Source organism: Amblyomma mixtum, chromosome 10, assembly GCF_055824585.1.
Source record: "Amblyomma mixtum isolate Tamu chromosome 10, ASM5582458v1, whole genome shotgun sequence".
Lineage (NCBI taxonomy): Eukaryota > Metazoa > Arthropoda > Arachnida > Ixodida > Ixodidae > Amblyomma > Amblyomma mixtum.
In genome coordinates, this window is record NC_143021.1 from 25,272,042 (window position 1) to 25,295,134 (window position 23,093).

The 23,093-nt window shown below is 46.0% G+C and overlaps 1 protein-coding gene across 1 annotated transcript in view; it reads right to left on the minus strand.

Annotated features, from left to right (window-relative positions):
- LOC149325410 (solute carrier family 41 member 3-like) overlaps positions 1–23,093 on the minus strand; it is a 72,287-nt gene that overhangs the window by 40,470 nt on the left and 8,724 nt on the right. Inside the window, exons 3-7 of the mRNA XM_089564270.1 lie at positions 16,636–16,743; positions 14,772–14,843; positions 12,932–13,076; positions 10,514–10,660; positions 8,442–8,577 (exon numbers count right to left, since the gene is read on the minus strand). Of these exons, the coding sequence (XP_089420396.1) occupies positions 8,442–8,577; positions 10,514–10,660; positions 12,932–13,076; positions 14,772–14,843; positions 16,636–16,743 (608 nt within the window). The remainder of the gene's footprint in view (positions 1–8,441; positions 8,578–10,513; positions 10,661–12,931; positions 13,077–14,771; positions 14,844–16,635; positions 16,744–23,093) is intronic.

Sequence of the window (23,093 nt, forward strand, 5' to 3'; positions counted from 1 at the left end):
TATTGATTTCGTTGAATGAAGTCTAAGGCTGTGCTGATTCTATTAGCCTATACCTTAGTAAATATCTTACAGGTGTTCTTAACCTCGTACAATGGCGCATGCCGACACAGGGGGATCGGCCAAGGAGTGGGGTGCGTAGAGAGCTCTTGTGATGAATTTTCCTTGTAGGCAACAGAATGTGGGCTTACGGTAAGCAATTTTTCAGGTACTTGACGTCTCCTTATAAGTTAAAACAATGTTAGCGTTCATACAAGCTTTCAGGTTCACTCAGGGTCAAAAGACATTGCGTATACAGGGTGGATAGTTTTTCCAGCACAATCTCCCCTACATTCTTGAACAGATCTGCTGTTACCCGACCCTCTCCAAGTGCTTTATCCCTTTGAATTGCTTCTGGTGCTTTCTTTCCTCCTTCGTTACAGGCAGGGTGTCCCATTCCTGTGCTCTACTAACCATCTCATTAACATTCTGATTACACTAGGTAGTTTATAGATTTGCGTAGAACTCTGCAGCTACTTTAAGTATTGAGAATGGCATTACCTTCTTCGCCTGTTACATCAGGTTTTTACCTATGCTTTTTTTCCTCTTCGCTGATTTTAGGCTGCCTGTATTCCTTTGAGGATGCTCGATTATCTACTTATTGAACTTCCTTACGTCGGCTACCTTGCGCTTATTCATTAACGTTAAAAGCACAACCATATTTTACTGTGTGCAAGTTTAGGCACTTGTATGCTTTGGCATTTCTTGATCAGGTAATTCGTCTTCTGGGATTGCTTGCCTGTATCCTATCGAACCATCCTACCGCCTACCTGTACTGCGCACTCCGTAGTAATTGTAGTGAGCTCCTCTATTGAGGTGCCAGTTTGGGCTTGTTGGTAACACATGTCAAACAAAAATAGCCCAGGAGCAGAACAGGGACCAACAAGGACACACACGAGCGCAAACTTCCAACAGTGTATTGTGAGCCGCAGGGCGTTAGATATACACGAAGTGGCGCTACATTGCGCAGGCGCAGGAGGACAAACAATTTCAATAGTTCCTTAGATAATGCAGTCCCTTTCGAGATAGTCCAACCGACGGGTTCGCGATGCTCAAGTCACCTTTGATATCTATGGCTTCTGCTTCAATGATTTCACGGGTAAGTTAAGTTTGCTAGGGCTCTTGGTGATGACGTTGCATGCTTCATAGAGAGGTACACAATCTTGGGTCTTTCTGCCGGGTACATCAAGAAAACCACTTCTTTTTTCTTTTACATTGCAACGATGCTCGCGAAGGCGTTCGTTCGACCACCTTCCATTCTGACCTATGTATTTCTTTCCGCATGTCAATGGAATGCTGTACACATCATATTCCATGCATTCAACGAACTTGGTTACATGCTTCGTGGTACAACCACCCTTTTTCGCAGTGCCAGGTCTTGTCAGCTTGCGGAGTTTCCGCAGCTTTACAAGAACTGAAAAAAATGACTTTGACCTTGGCCCGTTGTCCAATCTTTTTCAAGCGATGGGACAGCCGTGAATGTCTGTAATAATAGCAACGTTTCGCTAATTTGTTGAAAGAGGAGATGAGACACCTAGAGGAGAACAGATCTGCTTCAGAAGGATTTCGGAAATATTTGCAAGGACATGCATAGGAAACACGGCGTCAGTTAGCCTCTGTACATGTTCACCAAAACTTGCGGCCATTAGCTGAGGGCACGACCTTTTTATGCAATTGGAGAGGCATAACTTTCAAATTCCCCTCTTGAAAAGTTTGGAGTGCGCAGAATCATATGAGAACAGTGGGTTGCTGGCGCGTGGCTGATATTTCCAGTAAATCTGATTGTTCTGGAATAAAAGGTTCATATCAAGGAACCAGATACTGTCCCCTGATGATAAATCATGAGAAATGACTAGATGCGAGAAGCCTGCGCCTACGAAATTTAGTGCGTTAGTGGCAAGTGATTCGAAGTAACCAGAATCAGAGTCAAGGAAGATGAAACAGTCGTCAACGTATCTAAAACCTTTTGTTACTTTTAAGTAAGCAAGTCGGCTGCAAAGCGGTCTGTCAAGTTCGGCTAAGTATAGATCGCTAAGCACGGGGGCAAAGAAATACCTACACATATCCACTTTTTCCACAGATATGACGACCCGCCCGAATGTATAAAGGTGGTCTGGAGATAAGGACTGAAATGCTCCAAAAGGCCACTGCTAGACGTACCCGACGCATTCTTGAAGGTAATTAGTTGAGACTTGTTAATGCAGGTTACAAGACAAGAAAGCAAATTAGTTTGCGACAACGAATAAAAGAAATCCTTACTATGTGTAGAGAAACTCTTAAACCCTGGAGCGTAGGAGACTTTGCTTAAGCTATGGCATCATTGGAGCCCTTAACTAGGAAAGGATCGTCAATTTGCAACAAGCTCAGCTTTTCTTGACGGAAAAGAGCTATACACTTTTGCCACGTGTCACTCTCAGAGACCATCGCCCTGAAAGGAGCGTCCATCTTGTACCTTTTAGCACTGAAGATGTCAAGGTGATCTAGTCTGGACGATTCTATGCCCTTTAATACTCTTTGTAGTTACAGCGTGTTAAAAAGCTCTTTTGCTTTAGTTTTCAGCTTAGAAATAGACAGCCATCAGGGGAGGTTCGAAAGCATTAGCGACTGCTTCCAGAGCTTTTGTATTGAAGAGCCCGTGGGACATGACAGCAAAAACGCCCTGCGCAGTTCCTGCGCAGTCCTGTTCTTGTCCACGGCAAACTCTTGGGCCCTGTGACAGCACCTGGTGCACGTCCTGCGGTAGGCTCACGCGTTCCAGAAGATGGACGGGGCGCTTGGAAGCCGGACACTTCTGAGGAAGAAGATCACGAAGCTGCTTGAGCTGAAGTTTTTCAAAGGAACGCTGTAGTGCAATCAGTCAGGCCTGACAGCTCACGAAGCTGCTTCCTGGCGGCAGGAGGGACCACGGCGGTGCTGACCTGTACTTCCAGGAGTCTCCTATATAGGCGAGCGAGCCGGAGCCATTCAGGCGTTTCAATCTTACAAATGCGGATTCCATGGCCAATACAAGGCAGGAAGCCTCCAAACTAGGCTAATACGTCGTCTGGTAGAATCTTGTGGCGCATACAGAACAGAAGACAAGGGACCTTGCTTTCCACATTGGACTGGCAATGAAGGCTACTGTCACCGTAGGATCATGTGAAACATGAAGGAAAGCGCTCCACGTACAAGAAATTAAATCTATTAAGGTGGCAGTTTCGGCTTGTTGGTAACACATGTCAAACAAAAATTGTGCAGGAGCAGAAGAGGGACAAGCAAGGACTCATATCAGTGCTAACTTCCAACAGTTTATTGTGAACCGCAGGGCAGAAAACAAAGCGCGAAACCAATTGTTGGATAATCTCTAAAGGATCTAGATTATCTGAGAAACTATTGAAATTGTTTGTCCTCCTGTGCGTACGCAATTTATCGCCTTGTCGTGCATATTTACTGCCATGCGGTTCACAACAAACGGTTGGAATTTATCGCTCGTTGTGAATCCTTGCTTTTCTCGGTTCTGCCGCTGCGCTATTTTGTTTGACATCTGTATCCAAAGAGCCCAAACTGCCACCTTAATAAATTTCATTTCAGGTACATCCGGCTCTTTCTTTTATGTTTTACGTGTTCCCAGGGCAAAACTTTCCTTCATTGCCAGTGCAGTCTGCAAAGCAAGGTCCCTTGCCTTCTGCATACGCCGCAAGATTCTACCAGATGGCCTCGGGGCCCTATTTGGAGGCTTCCTTTCTTCTATTGGCCATGGAACCCGCATTTAGAGGATTAAAAAATCTGAATGTTGCCGGCTCGCACGCCTGCATAGGAGACTCTTGGAATTACAGGTCAGCACCGCAGGGGTCCCTCATGCAGCAAAGAAGCAGCTTCGTGAGCTGTCAGCCCTGACTGATCGCACTACAGAGTTCCTTTGGCAGCTTCAGCTCAAACAGCTTCGGGATCGTTTCCCCAGATCTGTCGGGCTACCAAGAGCCCCGTCCATCTCCTGGAACGCGTGAGCCTACCGCAGGACGTGCACCAGGTGCTGTCACAGGGTCCAAAGTTTCCCGTAGACAAGAGCAGGACTGCGTCGGAACTCCTGCCGTGAGTACGACAGGTGTCTCACCGAGCCTCTGCAGAAGAATCCTCACGCTGTGTTTCGGAAGGTGTGGAAACCTTGATCTATGGAAAAGCCCCAGCTCCGAAGGTATCTGTACAAAACTTTGCTTCGGTTTTCAGGAACACGAACTTTGTGTGCTGCCTGCAGACAAAGAGGACGGTTTTGCTGTCATCTCCCACGGGCTGTTCGATGCGAAAGCACTGAGAGCAGTAGCTAATGCTTTCGAGCCTTACCTGAAGCTATGTATTTCTTAGCGTAAAACTAATCTTTGTAACAGGCTGCAGCTACAAAAAGTTTTAAAGGGCATTGAATTGTCCAATCGGGATCACCTTGGCATCTTCTGTGTTAAAACACACAAGGTGAACGTTCCTTTCAGGGCGATTGTCTTTGAAAGTGAAACCTGGCAAAAGTGTATTGCTCATTTCCTTTAAGAAAAACTCAGCCTGTTGCAAATCGAGGATCCCTTCCTATTTAACGACTCCAAGCTGTCATAACTTAAGACTCCTATTCTCCACGGTTTAAGAAATTTCTCTATAGATATTAAGGATTTCTGTTATTCGTTGTCGCAAGCTAATTTTCTTCCTTGTGTTCAAACCTGCATTGACAAGTTTGGAGCCATTCCCGTCCAGAATGCATCGGGTATGTCTAGCAGTGGCTCTTTGGAACTTTTAAACCTTTATCTCCAGTCCACTTCTATTCATTGGGAGCGGTCGCCATATCTGCAGAAAAAGTGAATGTATAGGGCCTTGCAACGCCCCCTGCTTGGCGATCTATACTTAACCGAACTTGAGAGCGCTTTGCCGCCCCCTTGTTACTTAAGAGTAACAAAGGATTTTAGATGCATTGACGATTAATCTGCCTTGGCTGCGGTTCTGGTTCTTCCGAATCAGTTGCTACCAACACACCAAATTTCGTACGCACAGGCTTCTCGCCTCTAGAATTTACTCATGAGTTGCCATGAGGGGACAGTATCCGGTTCCTTTAAATGAACCTTTTATTCCAGGACGACCAGATTTACTGGAAATATCAGCCACGCACCAACAACCCACTGCTCTCACATGATTATGCGCACTTCAAACTTGTCAAGAGGGGAACTGCAAAGTTATGCCTCTCTAATGTCATAAAGAAGTCTTGCTCTCAGCTAATGGCAGCAAGTTTTGCTGAACAAGTACAGAGGCTAACTCATGCCGGGTTTCCTATGTATGCCCTTGTAAGTGTTGCCAAATCCTTCTGAGGCAGATCTGTTCCCTTCTAGATGTTCCACCTCCTTTTTGAGCAAATAAGCAAAAAGTTGCTATTATTCCATACATTCACGGCTTGCTCCATCGCTTTAAAATCATTAGACAACGGTCAAACGCAAAGTTGTTTTTTTCAGGTTCTGAAAAGCTGCGGAAACTGCAAGTTGACAAGACCTGGCTATGCCAGAAAGGGTGGGTGTACCACGAAGCATGCAACCAAGTTCATTGAATATATGGAATCAATTTTGTACAGTATTGCATTCACATGCGGAAAGAATTATATACGTCAGAGTGGAAGGTGCCTTAACGAACTCCTTGTCGAGGATCATTACAATGTAATAGAAAAAAGAGGTGGTTTTCTTGTTGTACACAGCAGAAATGGTGAATATTTCGTACCTATCTATGAAGCGTGCAATGTCATCACCAACAACCTAGCAAATTTACCCGTGAAGTCATTGAAGCAGACGCTATAGATTGCTTAGGTGACTTGTGCATCGCGAAACCGTCTGTTGGGCTCGAAAGGAACTAGATTATCTTAGAAACTATTGAAATTGTTTGTCCTCCTGCGCCTGCGCAATGTATCACCACGTCGTGTATATTTACAGGCTCGTGGCTTCGAAAAAAAAAGTAGCGCTCGTGTGTATCCTTGCTTGTCGCTGTTCAGCCCTTGCGCTATTTTTGTTTGACGTAAGATTATCGTTGGTTGTTTGAAGATTAGTGTTGTCTTCCTTAGAAAGAGGCCAATATCTGTTGTGTTGCGATATCCTGAATTTCCCTACTATCTCTCTTACCACCAACTATTTGATAGTCTTATATTTTATGATGAAAAAATAGCGCAAAAGGAACACGAGAAACGGGACTCGTGATCGGGGTTTATTGCTTAAATACTCAATTTACACAAGTCACTTGGAACGTTATGAACCACATCCAACTTGCCCAACTTTCGCCTTAGCGTATAGTTCGCTAGTATCTTCCATTTCCTTTTAAAATCTAAGCTAATTCGAGACTTTACCATTCTGGGATCGCTACAACGCACCTTTCCTTTCCGCTGACCTCAAAACCATAGCACATAGCACGAAGTCTATTTCATGTTTAGTCTCACCATTGGGGCTCTCCTACGTCCACTCGCTGTTCTGTGGTTGCCGGAAGAAAGTACTTATGATCCGTAAATTATTTCTCTCTGTCTACTCTACTAATAACTCCCCTTCTAGTCCGGGAGCCTGTGCCATAGTTGCCCCCCGCTTGGTTTGGGGTGTGCTTCGTGCCTGCCTTCGCATTGAAGTCGCCAGTAAGGCCAGCGTACTGGGGTTTTACCTTGGTCATTCCACGCCTTCACAGCTTTCAACGATCTGGTCATCATGGCTGGATGAAGAGGCGTAGGCCTGCGCCACTTTCAGGTTCTACCTCATGTTAAGCGTAATTGCCATAGTTGGCACCTTCTCGTTTACGCTATAGAACTCCTGTATGCTGCCATACATATCCTGGTTGATGAGAAATGCAACACTTAGTTTTTGTGCGTACGCCAATATACGATATCACCGTTCGTGCGCACCCCTCATTTGTCCACTTATCCTCGCTTAGCCCTATAGGACATCCCATTTGAAGCCAGCTAGTTCTTCGGACCGTACTGCTAGGCTAGCGTCAGCGGATAAGGTTCTACCGTTCAATGTTTCCGGATTCAGCTTCCAAAGGAGGTTTGTCTGGAGACATGTTCTTAGCACCCTGCGCTGCTTTACAGGTCTGATGGCCGCCTTGGTCAGTTACTTTGCAGCTGCAGGGGACTGAAGGCCGAGGGCAAAGTGATTTGTTCATAGAAAGTTGTGGCCAAGTATTACACGAGGTGCTGGAAGGGCGAAGGAAACACGTCTACTTAGGGCAGGTAGTGACGGTGGATCCCGATCATGAGAAAGAAGGAACTAGAAGAATGAAGTGCAGCGCTTACGGCAGGCTTTCTCAGATCATGAATGGCAGTTTATCAATTTCCCTCACGAGAAAAGTATTGAACAGCTATGTCTTACCGGAACTTACCAATGGGTCAGAAACGTGGAGGGTAACAAAGAGGGTTCAGCTTAAGTTAAGGACAACGCACCGAGTTATGGAAAGAAAACTTTTAGGTGTAACGTTATCAGACGGGAAGAGGGCAGGCTTGGTTAGGGAATAAACGCGTGCTAAAAATATCCCGGTCGAAATCAAGAGAAAGAAGTGGGCTTGGACAGAGTATATAATGTGAAGATAACCTCAGCACCGTAAGGATTACGCGGTGGATTCCAAGAGAAGGCAAGTTTAGCAGTGGGTGGCTAAAATATAGGTTGGCGGATGAGATTAAGCCTGCGGGGATTCGGTGGCTGCAGCTGGCGAAAGACAGAGTGGAGAGACATGGGGGAGGCCTTTGCCCTGGGGTGGGCGTACTAAGGTTGATCATGATGATGATTATAAACATTATCCGCTCAAAGTGGGTAATGTAGCCTCCTTGTCAGTATAGGCGCTTCGCTCCGTCTCCTCCCATGTGCACGTAACTTGTTTGGTGTCGGCTTCGATTGTTGCTAGTGTCTAATCTGGCGCCAATAGCTGGCACTAATATCGGGAACCCTATGCGAAAAGTTGGGTAGAACCACCTCAAGCCCACATTTTAAATACACACGGAAAATTGTTTCAGGGATGGAGGCCTGGGTGTTTTATGGAAGCTCTGTACCGGCTACGGAAGGTTACCTCTTCTTTGTTTTGCTAGCATGAGCTCTTTAAAACGATTAAACAAAGTTTTATTTCCATAGTACCTTCCTGTGACTAGACTGAGCCAGTAGATGTTCAACTAAACCAGATAGAACAGCATTTTCTCAACACTACCTCGATATCATGCGCTTACCCGTTTCGAACGAGCTCTTGTAGTTCAGAAAAGTTCCTAACATTTTATTTATTTATTCATTGATACTCTAAGGGTGGGAGCATTACAGAGGGGTGTGGGTACACTTCTAGAGCAGCCGATCTGATTAAACATATTGTTACGGGGATGTTACGGTATTACCGTAACAATATCGTCAGTTGTTCTTCCTTTTCGCTTCCTCCGGTGTTACCGCGCGTACCTGGAGACGGTGAGGGCGACGATGATGGGGAGCCAGCCAACACGCAGCACCTCTCGGGAGACGCTGTTCCGGCTGGCCAGAGTAACCCACACCGGCAGCAGCACTACGCAGCTCAGGATCACCGCCGGCGTCAGGTCTGCGTTGCGCCGCCGTGAACACGACGCTTGACACAACGAAAGTACCGCGACAAAAGCTAACCGATCTTTTAAAACAAATACGTTACATCATTACTTTGAAACACTGTACCACAAAGTAGCATAGGATGCGCTGACTTCCACACAACTGGCACGGCTGGCGCACACAGCCGCCACACGCACATCTTACATCAGTTGTAATTCAAAATATGACCTATCGTTGAATGTTGATGATTGTGGTGGGCACTTTAGCGGAGCTATCTAACTATAAACGTTACTAGATGCGGCGGTGGGCGAAACAGCGCAGGAACACAATAACTGCCCGCTTAGGTCCTGATGCGCAGTGAGGACGAATTTGAATATAGAATTAAAGCCTGTCAGGAATATACGGACGAGTGAAATTTCGTATAATTTTCTATTGTTAAGGAGGGCTGTACGCTGCAATACAACTGTGGGGCTGAAATGCCATACAGGAGGGAAATTTTCGGAAGTTCTTATCCGAAATTAAAAGAGCGTGGGGTGCGCAGTCCAGCTAGGCCAGAAACCACTGTGGCAAAAGGTCTTTGAAACACTTCAGGTGGAATCTAGGCCCTTTATAAATATTGCAACCGAGAGAGGCCAAGAAGCAGGCCAAAAGAAAGCTTGCATCTAAAAGAAGCCGGTGGGTGCCCGGCGGCGATGGGTATCAAATCCCGCATCTCCCAAGCACGAGATTAAGGCTCAGGCCGCAGTGTCACACTGTAGTCAAGCGCGAAAAAGGAATACGTTACTCTGCCTTTTAGCAGACTGCAAGCAGGTCCACCTTCTTTCTTTGTAAAGATAACTTCAAGTAGGAAGTATAACTTTTCCTAAAGCTAAAAATATTTCCGTTGAGAAAATATAAAAATGGTTCACATGTCTAATACTTTCAGTGTACTACCACGTAGCACAATGTCTCCAGCTACGATAATAAAGCCGATATGCATGTGTATAGGAGCGTTTCTAAGCACAGACAGTATCAAATCCTGGCCTCAGCTTGAATTCCAAACCGTGGCGTAAAATCAGAACGCTAAAATCTATCTGGCTACTCAGAGAGTTCTTGCTTCATAAAATGGAACGATTTAGCTTCTGGGTTGCACCAGCCAAGTCTATGCATATATTTTGCTCAATTTTTCATTTTTATATCAATTAGCCAGTGTGCTCAGGCTACGAACGTTTATCTGCCTAGTTTTCAAGCGTTATATCCACGAATAAATGCCCTTTTTAAGTGTACTGTATGTCGCAAATGGAAGTGAAATTTTTAATTGATATTTGAAAGGCTTGCAATAACTGTATGCACCAGCCCTAGGGTAGGCGAAAAGTTTGGAAGCTTTGGAATTGCTTTTAGAGTGACAGGACCTTTAATTCGCATCATTCTCGCGCCAATACCTCCAAGGTAACGAGACCAGCGAGAGGTGCCGCGCGGACTGGCTCGACCTGTGGAGCTCGTCCTCTTCTCATCTAACGTGAATTACCTTTCCTAAGAAATCCACTCAAAACAGCCCACTCGGTACGTCAGTCACAACGCACAAATTTGCAAAAAAAAAGAATAACATTGGAGGATTTGATCTAAGGCGCTCGAAGTGCCAAAGCGGCTCAGGATGTCAGAGACACCGCATTGGAAGGCTCCGCTTATCTCGGCACAGTACACAGTACTCTCGCATTTCACCTTCATTGAAATGAGATCATCGCGACCAGGATCGACCCCACATGTTTCGAGTCAGGAGCCGAGCACCATAACCAGTGAGCCACTGCTGCGGCTCGGCGATACAGGGATCTCGTTTTCATTCACGTCATGCGGTCGCAGTGCACTGCAAGCAATTTCTTTTTCGGCATGATTCTGTGAACGCGCAGCAGCTGCAGGTGTTTTTCGCTCAAAGAAAAGCGCTGACACAGAGAATCGCACGAACTGAGGCGTACACGGGTGTCGCATCAGGAAGGAGGCGAACAAGGACAGCAGGAGCAGGGTGGTGAGGTCGCCGAACGAGGCGGCGATGGCCGGCGCTATGTGGCCGGGGTTCTTGCGGTATTTGGCTGTGAGAACCACCACGGAGGACATCAGCAGGCCTGCGCAACAGACGCGTCCGTGCACCGTGAGCGCCTAAACTTCCCTCTCCAGCAGCTTATGCACGGCGACAAAACCGCAGTCTCGTAAATTTACCAGGCTTCTAGATGAACGTAGCTCCACTATCGTCCAGTTATTCTTTCATTAACATCAAGCCCTAGAGAACGTTACAGCAACGATTTCCCTTAAAACAAGGTCAGAATTTCACGCTTGATATGGCGATATAACAGCTGATGTGCACCACCAAGCATACGTTACAGGTCATATGTGGCGTGCATTGCATTGCCCAAATTCTCGTCAACCGCAGCCAAACAATACTGCAACTACGACGTTCAGATCGGTCTCATGCGAAATGAAACTGAATCATTAGTAAAATAGAGATCTAAGCGATGTTTGGGAGAACCACACGCTTATTTCTTCAACCTTCACGCGAAAGTGTTAATTTTTACCGTTTATACAACCAAGAAAAAACACTTTTGAGTGGAAATCAAGTGACAAAAGTGGTTTAATCGTGCACCATAGCCCCTAAAAGCACCTCTTCTAAGGCAGCCTGACGACACTGCTTCAAAGTGCTGAGCGAGATAACACTTCGATAAAGTTGCACAATGGTGATAAGCGTAAGCCACCTGGTGAGCACACTCTCTTTGATGCCGACGGTGACTCAACGTGATTAAGACAAGTATTGCTAAAAAGGGACCCCTCGAAAGCTTATCTTTCCGAGAAACCTCGCCATTAATAGCAGCGAAGAATGAAATACACCGTAAATTTTAAGTCAAGGATCAGGAAAAGGAGAAACTCAACGCGCCGTTTGTCCGTTCTTGCCGTAAAGGTTTCGTTTTTTTCCGTTTTTCGCAGCCATGAATCACGAACTAGCCCGGTCACCTGCGCCCGAAACTCAGTGTATGGAGGTTTATTACTTTTAACCTTTAAGAATTTTCATTTCCAACGCCGCGAGAGATAAGTCGGTGCGATCTGGTGGATTTTACAGCAAGGCGTAAATAATGTACAACCCCCGTCAAAAGTATACAGCCCAAGCGGTTTGCTTCTGTGTTCAGCGGAGCTTCCTAGCATATCTAGCAGTCCACAGCTTGATAGGATTGATTACGCGATGCCATTCCTCTTTCGAGAGGCTACGGTTGCTGAGGATGCATAAAGAGGCATGCAGCAGCCCTCACAAGCAGACTTCTTGGGCCGTGCATTTTTTTACGGGGGAGTGTACCTCAATTGGACTTATAATTAGACGAATAATTAGGTTAAAATAAATATCCTTTTTATTCTTGATTTTGGAGGGAAAAGTTATACAGCAAAATTGATGGCATGGCCGTCACCATCGAAAGTTAGCACTGCTTCCAAATTTTCTTAATTGGCGATGTGGTTCTAACTATCGCATCTCAAAAACACACATTTAATGCCCGTTGAGTTGGTTTTCTCGCATTAGATAATTGCAAAATGGCGTCGCTACACGATACGTGGTACCGTCGCCTAAACGAAGCTAACTTGTACACTACCAAACACACCACCTTCGCCTGTATCGGTCGCATAAGAATTGCGAGAGACGCCAATCGATAATTTTGTATTCCAGGAATCCGACCACAACGGGCTTTCAAATGGGTATTTTTGACGTTCGATATTTTAAAACACACTGCCGGTTAAGAAAACTTAAAAACACAGCTCACCTTCACCAAGAACACTTCCTTGTTCACCATACACTTCACCAAGGATGTTATAGGTGCCAATACGTAAATCGAGAAGATTAGCTACCCGGCATCCCCGTCATTTGTGACGGGCCTACGATCATCACATTCCCTTTGGCTAGCAGAAATAGGTTTGGTTTGGTTTATGGGGTTTAACGTCCCAAAGCGACTGAGGCTATGAGAGACGCCGTAGTGGAAGGCTCCGGAAAATTCGACCACCTGGGGTTCTTTAACGTGCCCTGACATCGCACAGTACATGGGCCTCTAGAATTTCTCCTCCAAAGAAATTCTAGCCGCCGCCGCCGGGATCGAACCCGCGTCTTTTGGGTCAGCAGCCGAGCACCATAACCGCTGAGCCGCCGCGGCGGCAGCCAAAAAAGGTGGATGTTGGATGGCTGGATGGATGTTGCTGCACCTTTGATGTCGTCTACCGATGCAACATTTTTTCAGGCATCGCTCGATAGTTTTCAAAATTGAATAGTAAATGTGACTTTTGTCAGCCTCCGTGTGTGTCTACGCACTTTCGCATCTTCTTTGCGTTCGCATATCCTGAATCAAACAAACCGTGCGCCACCCAACTGAGAAGCAGGCTGGCGGTGTTCACAGCAGCCAGCGCACCGGCGAAGAGGATGCCGACGTTGGTCAGATCCATGTCGTGGTTCAGCGCCAATCCCTTCAACAGCGCCAGCGTACAGGCCGCCATGGTCGCCACCGTCGACTGGCACTGCGAGGCATCGCCCATACATCTGGGACCTCTAGGACTTCTAGGACCAACGTAACTGCATTTGTGCACTTTCCGTGCGTGTAAAGTGCATGTAAAGTACAGTCTGTCAAAAGTAACCATGCTGCACGTTTTTTTCTTCTAAGTCGTATATTAAGGCTATTATGCCAGCCCTCAAGCTCTAAATTACTGTATGGTAAGGAAAACCCTTGTCCTTACCTTCAAAGGACTTTTTTACCTTTAAGAAAGCCATAAGAGCTCTACTATACGAATGAGAATTAAACCATGCATCCTGGTTACTTTTGACAAATACTGTACGTGCAAAGGGCACGGAGAGCCCTGAAGCTCGAGCTCAGTGCACAGGCACTGTCAAAAGACCGGGCTGTTTTAAGAGGATGGTTATTTAATTGCCTCAAGTTAAATACGAAGGAGCAGGGAAATTGTTCGCTCTCTACAGTCAATGACGCGATGTGAAAAAAAAAAATTTGCGGTAGTACTCTAACAAAAATGGCTGAGGCTTAGCTAAGGTTAAGCCTAGTCAGATGCGAAGCATATTAATGGCTAGGCTTGGTAATACATGGCTTTCCTTGGTTGACGTTCATCCCGCTCTTCATCGGTCTCTGTGGCACGCTGAAGCTTTCGCTTCTCGTTCAAATCAGCCCTGCTTCTAGGCGGCATCCCAACACCTGGCCGCCTCGTAAGTGCCCGGAGAGCGAGGCAAGCTCAGCTTTATACCGCTGCTGTAGCGTCACGTGGTCAGCTGCAGCGCCTCTGATGTGGAGCCTCCACCGCCGCGGCCGACCGCGCAAGCCGGCAGGCCATCTCTCCTCTGCTGTGACGTCATGTTCTCACGAGGTGTCACGTGGTCACGCTAAAGGTCAATGGTAGCTCCACCGCCGCGCTCGACGGGCTGTAGTGTAGCTCTAGTAATATGCTTCGCATAAAAGAACAAATTTGAAAGAACTACTTTTGGGTCACTTTGTGCATGTCTGAGAGCAACTTTATGAATCATAATGAACACGTACATTAATGGCTCACTTTCGAACGATGACAAGGGACATAAACGATGCTCAGTGCCAAGATATACATTCAAACTGCGTTCTCTGGTGTTAGTCGCTGCATGCTGGACAAGAAGACGCCCACACAGAAGCAATGATGTGCTCAGAATGCAGGACAAAGGACGCTGGAAGTTCGTTCTCCTTTTGTTTCGAGTGCTTTCCTTTTGAGTCAGTACAGTGTTGCTAGAGGCATTACTGTTTTATAAAGAGTACATGTCACCGCTTGGAAAGAGTCGCGAATTAGCTTACTATGCACAGGCCGTCCTAGCTCCAGGTTCTGAGGTGTTTTGTACTATTTCTTGCTAGCTTCAGGCAGTTGGGTTATTTTTAAAGCAAAAGTATAAGCGTTACACAGCTGTTTGCACTTCTACAGGTTACAAGGTCCCTGTCCGCAATGAACCGCCGCATCGATATTATGGCCTGCGTAGTCAACCGGAGGTTGTGAGGAGAAAAAAATATAAAAACCTGTACACGTGCTGAGCACAATCCACTGAGGGTAGAAATGCAGCCTGCGTCGCTAGCTCCGAAATATATGAACAGTGAAGGTTCGCATCGAATCTACTGTATAGGCTCGGCAATGTTTTGTACCTCTCACTAGCGTTAGCACGTAAGCGAAGATAAGTGAAGTTGCAATCCTTACTTGCAGGAGGGCAATGTTTGCAGATATCATGGGTAGTTGGTCAGCGAGCCGGTTGAGATTGCCCAAATTCGCCTGGGAGGAAAACGAAACGTACTTTTTATTATCACTTTGAACAAGGGTCGGAGTTCTATCGTTGCTGTTAAAGCACTGCGCATCTGCCTGGCGCATTTTTCTTTGGTTTTCACTAAACAATTATCTCATTGGCTAAGAATTGTGAGCAGGCTGTGCTCTAAAGCCGGGCGGTCACTGAGCATGACAAGTACTGGAAGCAACCTTTTAATCCCTCGATTATAAAAAAACAGAGATGCTGTGCTCATAGTTGTGAGCTTAGTCGTATCAATGAACGAAAAAAGCGAATTGTAACCTCAGTTGGTTCTTTCAAAGCGTGGATGCTGGAGCGTCTTTCTCTCTCAACCGTTGTCACTCCCTAAAGCAAGCCGCTCTCAGCGAAGTAAGCGCCAACTGATGACCACAAAATTCTGGCTGGACATGTTGGGATCAAACGCTCATTCAGCGCATTTCACTCCCTTCTCGCCCGGCGTGGTTGAGGAGACCACCCAGACGCGAGACCATTGCTGCACATTTCCTTTCTACAAAACCAATCTTATGAAGCGCTAAAACTAGTACACATCAAGAGATGAGTTCAATATAGTGGAGTTTTCTTGTTTTGCAACGGTACAGCCAGTGCGTACAGTCGCCATGTTATGCCCAACTGAGCCTAGAGTATTCATAAAAAAATAATCGAAAGCGGTAGCAGCCCCCTGTCCCCACAATTTATGGCCCTTTAGAGAAGCCACACTACGGTCTTTAAGCGCCAGGCTGAACCACATGGAAACAAAAGAACTCTACCGACAACGTTTCTCTCCCCCTCCCCCTGCGTTTTTCTTTGCTTGACCGGGGGGTGTGTGCGGGAGTTTTTGCACCACTAATACTACGTCGATGCCGAAGCCATTTACCGTAAAAAATGTCGTCTCTGTAACATATCTCACTCAAGTTGTCGTTAAGTGGGTGTCTCATCAAGCGACCATAATTTAACAGCGTGTCTGCAGTAATTATAAATGAGCAGCCTGCTGCGCATTACACCCGTCTGCCGTCTTACACCATTACACCAGTTGCCGTCTGCGCCGCAGTATTTCCAGGCGAGTAAGTTTCAATTTCGGCATTCTTTTTCAGCAGAGTACTCGCAGACTCTGATGTACAAGGGAGTTAATAATACGCTGTTATCCAGGGTTTGACGAAATCCCGTCTGGTCAGTATTGGCACAGTAGATTGTAAACTTGAGTCACTGAAAACGTCAAAAAGGGGGGTTAGTTGACGTTTCGGAACCGCTACGGGTTCCTGGTTCACAATGAGTAACCGGCTGATTAAGATGCAGCTAATGTAGCTTTGACAAGTCGATGTAATGATTTTGCGTTATTTGGACGATTATTCATTGTGAACAAGGAACCCGTAGCGGTTCCGAAACGTCAACTAACCCCCCTTTTTGACGTGGTCAGTGACCGAAGTTTACATTTTAATAATATCCTCTAATGAATCCACCTGTTTCAATACTGCTCATCTATTTTTAATTTTTTTTTGCGATTCTCTCTAAGAAACTCCGAACAAAGCACTGCGATTCTTCCGGCACAGTCATGCCGGCAGGAAAACACGGCAGTGGATATCGTTGTCGTCACTCAGGTGCAGAATTCATTTCGGAACCTTTACTGCGGTGGCGGCCTAGAGTGAGCACGCAAGTTAAGCAGAAGAGATGCAAGCGCAATCCTCATATGCATCGATGTGGAGAACGATTTCAATGCTACTCCTGCCTCTGATGAACTCAGAATGAGGTCGGAAAGAAGGCTAAAAGAGGGGGAGGCGAGCTCACCTGCGTGCTCAGCCTGGCGACCAGCGTCTGCTCCAGGTTGCCGTTGAGTCCCAGCAGGGGCGGAATAAGGATGAACAGCCCTCGTACGTGCATGTACACTTCCCAGTCCTAGACCGCAGCAAGACGAAGGGTAGAGGCTGAATAAGTCTAGAATATCATCGCTACAGACAGCGGGAGTAAGAGAGGCGGAAGCGAGTAGAAGCAAAAATAGGTGCAAACAGAGCTGCTCTGGTTAATAGAGACATACTCGCGATTAGCACTGCGGCTTGAAACGGGAAAGGACACAAAACAGGACACCCAGCATTAGCACTCAGTAATGACCAAGAGATTTCATACGATGCTCTTTGAGTTATGACTTCGTTAACAACGATCCAACTCTGCGTTTTGCTTTGAAAATGAGAAAAACATCCATTTCGGTCATCAAAAGCTGGAACGAAGGAACGCCGTCTTTTTAGATTTTTCAAAGGCCTTCGACCGTGTTCCGCACTCACACCTGCTCACAAAACTTTCTTCCCTAGGCATTCCTGACAATCTTATCTCCTGGATTGAGACATTTTTTAACGGACGCATGCAGTTTACCTCTAGCAATGGTTACCACTCACCCCTCACTAATGTTACATCAGGCGTCCCCCAGGGCGCAGGCTTATCACCATTGCTATTCCTAATTTACATAAACGATCTTCCAGTTAACATAAACGCCAAGCTATGACTATTTGCAGACGACTGTGTCATATACAGCCCCATTCGTCATCCCACTGACAGTCACCTCCTGCAAAATGACATTGATGCAATAGCTACATGGTGCAACCGATGGCTCATGCCCTTAAACCTTGAAAAATGTCAACTCTTGTCATTCTCTCGCAAGCGCACTGTAATCCAGCACACTTACAGCATTAACACGGTTCCGATTGCTCCAACAACATCCTACAAGTACCTTGGTTTGCATCTGACATCGACACTAGCTTGGGTAACTCACGTCCAAACGATATGTTCCGATGCCTCTCGTGTCCTAGGTTATCTCCGGAGAAACCTGAAATCAGCATCTCCAGACGTTAAAAATCTGGCTTATCAAACATTCGTCCGCCCCAAACTTGAATTCGCATCATCTATCTGGCATCCATCCCAAGCATACCTTTCCGCCGAAATCGAGGCCATCCAAAATCGCGCCGTCAGGTTTATCACCTCTGAATATTCCAAAGAAGTTAGTATCACTGCACTCAAACGCTCTATTTCCCTCCCATCACTTGAATCACGCCGCATAATTTCACGTCTTTGCCTGCTTCATAACTTCTTCCATCCTCCAGCTTCAAGACACCCACTTCTAAAATCCCCGATAAGAACTTCAAGTCGCCTCAGCCATAGCCACCCCATAGCCGGTATCAAGACCCGTACATTAGCAATGAATAGTTCATTTTTTCCCAATGCAATAACACTCTGGAATGCCCTACCTAACGACATAGTTTTATGAAACGATTCAAAATCTTTTCGTACAGAACTGGCCCGTCATCTTCAGAATAAGTGAATTCCTTGTCATTTTTTTACCACGTGTTGATCAGTGACTTTCATCTGTGCTCGCTGCCGCAAGCGAATTTTTTTTTCTTTTGTATGCTTTTACTGCACATGTAAACCCTTTATCTTTTTTCTTTATTTATTTTTTCTCTTTAGCTTTTGAAGTTTGTTGCGTGTGTTCATTGTGCGTGTGTTTTTTATGCTTCTTTTATATGAATTGTAGCCCCCTCCTTATATAATGCCCGTGGGCCTTTAAGGATGAAATAAATGAAATGAAATGCAAAGGTCCACACACGGTACAAGCAATGCCGCTCTCAATTATGCATTAAAAGGTCGCACCAAAATTAATGTTTTCAATATTTTCCGCTCCAAATGGCTCAACACAGAAAATAAATGCAGTGGACACAGAATGACAATATTAAATTATACTAAAACAAAACTTTATAAAGATATATGCAATAAATTCAGTAAAACTTCGGTTGGGCCTAGGTGGTACATGTTGCTGTTTAGGTTAAGGTTGCGCAAACACAGGACGAACCACAATGAGACACGAACAGAAAGAAATGTACACAACCATCACACTTGTTATGTAAACAAAGTAACCACACACACACACACACACACACACACACACACACACACACACACACACACACACACACACACACACACACACACACACACACACACACACACACACACACACACACACACACACACACACACACACACACACACACACACACACACACACACACACACACACACACACACACACACACACACACACACACACACACACACACACACACACACACACACACACACACACACACACACACACACACACACACACACACACACACACACACACACACACACACACACACACACACACACACACACACACACACACACACACACACACACACACACACACACACACACACACACACACACACACACACACACACACACACACACACACACACACACACACACACACACACACACACACACACACACACACACACACACACACACACACACACACACACACACACACACACACACACACACACACACACACACACACACACACACACACACACACACACACACACACACACACACACACACACACACACACACACACACACACACACACACACACACACACACACACACACACACACACACACACACACACACACACACACACACACACACACACACACACACACACACACACACACACACACACACACACACACACACACACACACACACACACACACACACACACACACACACACACACACACACACACACACACACACACACACACACACACACACACACACACACACACACACACACACACACACACACACACACACACACACACACACACACACACACACACACACACACACACACACACACACACACACACACACACACACACACACACACACACACACACACACACACACACACACACACACACACACACACACACACACACACACACACACACACACACACACACACACACACACACACACACACACACACACACACACACACACACACACACACACACACACACACACACACACACACACACACACACACACACACACACACACACACACACACACACACACACACACACACACACACACACACACACACACACACACACACACACACACACACACACACACACACACACACACACACACACACACACACACACACACACACACACACACACACACACACACACACACACACACACACACACACACACACACACACACACACACACACACACACACACACACACACACACACACACACACACACACACACACACACACACACACACACACACACACACACACACACACACACACACACACACACACACACACACACACACACACACACACACACACACACACACACACACACACACACACACACACACACACACACACGGAGCGTGTTTCACCTAAGATTGTACACAATTTTTTTTAACAAATAGTCTTTTTTGAATTAGAAGAGCGCTTTCTACGGCAGAGCATTGTAACCGGTGTAGTGCATCATAAATCAGAATACAGTTAAGACATGCTAACTAGCAAGATGGTTCGTTAATACTGAATAGTTAGCTGTTTACGACTGCTCTTATGCTCCTTAATTATTGATAGTCGTGTAGGCCACGGTAGGTAACATCAATATCAGATTTTAAAATTTCGAAAGCTCGCTTACCCTCGCCGCGGTGGTCCCGAAAAAATTCGCTACATCGCACCAAAACAGATGCACTTTAGAGAATCTTGCAGGAAAAGCAACCTCTCCAGTGCACGTAACTCGTCAAAATAGCCAAAATCTATTGGTCCACAGCGCAAAGGGTAACCGCCTTTTCGAGATTCAAAACACTGATATGGTTACTACTTACGGCGGGCTATGCGCCCCTTAATAATAAATGAACCTCACGGTAATACTTAAAAGAGCCGTCGGCCATAGTAGTGCTCGCCATCTAGTGAATTCTACTTCAGTGCCTTTCCTTCGTTCTTATAGCTTTCATGCCAATCTGAAAAAATCGATTACTTGTCATCCTCCTGCGACGTTCTTGCCTGCTACGAGCGCAGTGCTTTTGCCAGACTAGCCACAGTTCCACTTTTTGGCTCTGGCATAACTGCCTTTGGACAGACATATTGAGGTAAACGGTGGCGTGAGGCACGCAAAGAACTGGCTCTCCGTAGGTAATGCGTGAGCTGCTCCGCTTACGTCACATGCCGACCGTAGAGAAATAGAGTCACTTGCACTGACGGTAAGGTATTACACGCCGATGACAGTGGGTGCCTAAGGCACCCAGAAATGTTTCTTAGGGCGCCTTGTGGGAGATGTCAGACGTCCGTTTCAAATAATCGTGTGGTAGTTGAAAAAAAAAACAATGTGTTCAATTCTGAATTCAGTTCTCTTCCTAGGATCTGCAACTGGACTGAATGATTGTGACTTGTTTGACTGCGTTGCGTCAAATAATTCATGAGAGATATTTGTGGTCCTGGGAACGAAATGACACGATCAGCGTGCTTTTTGCAGTGATTTGTTGTCTAAAACCTGATACAGAGGTGTTGCGGGCGTGCCATTTTGCATACTTGAAGTATATACCTTCTTTGCATCTGTCTACATATTGCAATCGCATCGGTATATAAAGAAATGTATAGCCCCATCTCTCGCAAGTGTGCGAGACGTCCCTAGAACATTTACGCTACATGTTACTGAGTTCTGTAAACTGTAAAATTGAACACAAAAAGTTAGAAGACAGTAGAAGAACACAACACAAAATAGCTTGGCGTAACATTAGTTGGAAGTATATTTGCTCGTGGTTGTCGCTTTCAAACAAGAAAATGTAAGAATTTTCACTAATTGCATGAACGAAACATGCACACGTCTGTGTGCTTTGGGTTTTGGTAATTCCTTACCCTAGCTTAACAATTCTGGAGAGCAGGAGGTTTGATGCGAAGATGAGAAAAAATTCCCGTCCTTCGTATCTGCCTCCCATATTTTCGAAGCGCTCACTGCTACCCTTGGCCCGCGTTCTTAGCAACATATATTTCATTGCCTTACACAAGTAATAAGTTGTCAGTGCTGATGGCTTCATGCTACTTGCTAATCATACATTTGCTTCGGGGTGAGAGTACGAAGCTTTCGGAGTAATTGCCGAAGGGAAAAGACACAGCTTTCGTGGATATGTCACGGCGCTCACAGCTACAAGGGTTTACTATTCGGCGACCACAGCAGCAAGGAGAAGTGACCAGGGCGTAGGGGCACCTCACTGAACCATCTTCCGCTTTTTGGTGGTTGAAAGGAAGCATCTCGTCACAAAAGCGCGATAATACGGCGGCATTTTCTGTCAAGGTGGAGCGCGTTGTGCCCATCGTAGACAAAGGTGGCCACTGTTATCAGTGTGTATTCTACTCAAATCATGATGAACTGCTCGGCTAGTTGGTTGTATATGCTTCAATTCGCCACAGCCCACACAAAACACACGAAAAGAAGAAACACACGACAAAGCGTTTAGTGCGCTGAGGGGAATTGAAAATTCTTTTGAGATCCCCAGTAAACCTCTCAGCAAGGGGAACAATAACTGGAGTCGCCTCACAAGCATTGGTTTTGATTTTCAAGATTTCATCATTTCCGGGGCCGACGAGCTCTGCCACGAGGTATATTAAGCAAGACGCTGGGTAAACAGGCGCACGGATACACTGTGGGTGGGTATACACGTGAAAATTCAAAGGTTCTTTCAATAACAACGTCGCCTGATAAAACTGTGCGCTCATCATGCATCAAGGATGTGTCGGTTCTTCTCACTGATGTCTTGAAATGGATGGTTCGGCAGTGCCTAATTCCAATTAAAGAGAACGCGGTGCCTCAGTATCTGTGCCAGGCATACTCCATCTGCTCCGCCCGCACTTATGGCCATGAGTTATTCATTAGCATCGATCAATTTCTTTTTTTTGAAGCCTGTGTGGTTTAGAGGTTACCTCCCCAGTGAATCGCGCGCGGTTCAAACATGCCGAAATTAGAGCCTGGTTACCTTAACCACGTGGCATGCTATGAGTGATTAGCAATTCCAAACGAAGTGCGGGACTCTGTAGTCATTGCAGCACGGGCATGGTCACACATGTGGTTTTTATCTTCTTCGTTTAAATGTGCGACCCAGGTGACGGCGAGCTTTTTCACTTCGGAAAATTCCACCTCCAGCCTTTTTTTGTTTGCGTTGCGCTTTATAAAGTGCATGTCTTCATAATCAAATTCTGTTCCTTCGCCAAGCCCGTTAACTATACGCCCGCAGCGACAGCCGCCCTTGACGCTGAGCAGCGGTTAGCTTGATAGTAGCAAGACGTTCAACAAGTTTTCAAAATCTCCCGTTTCAC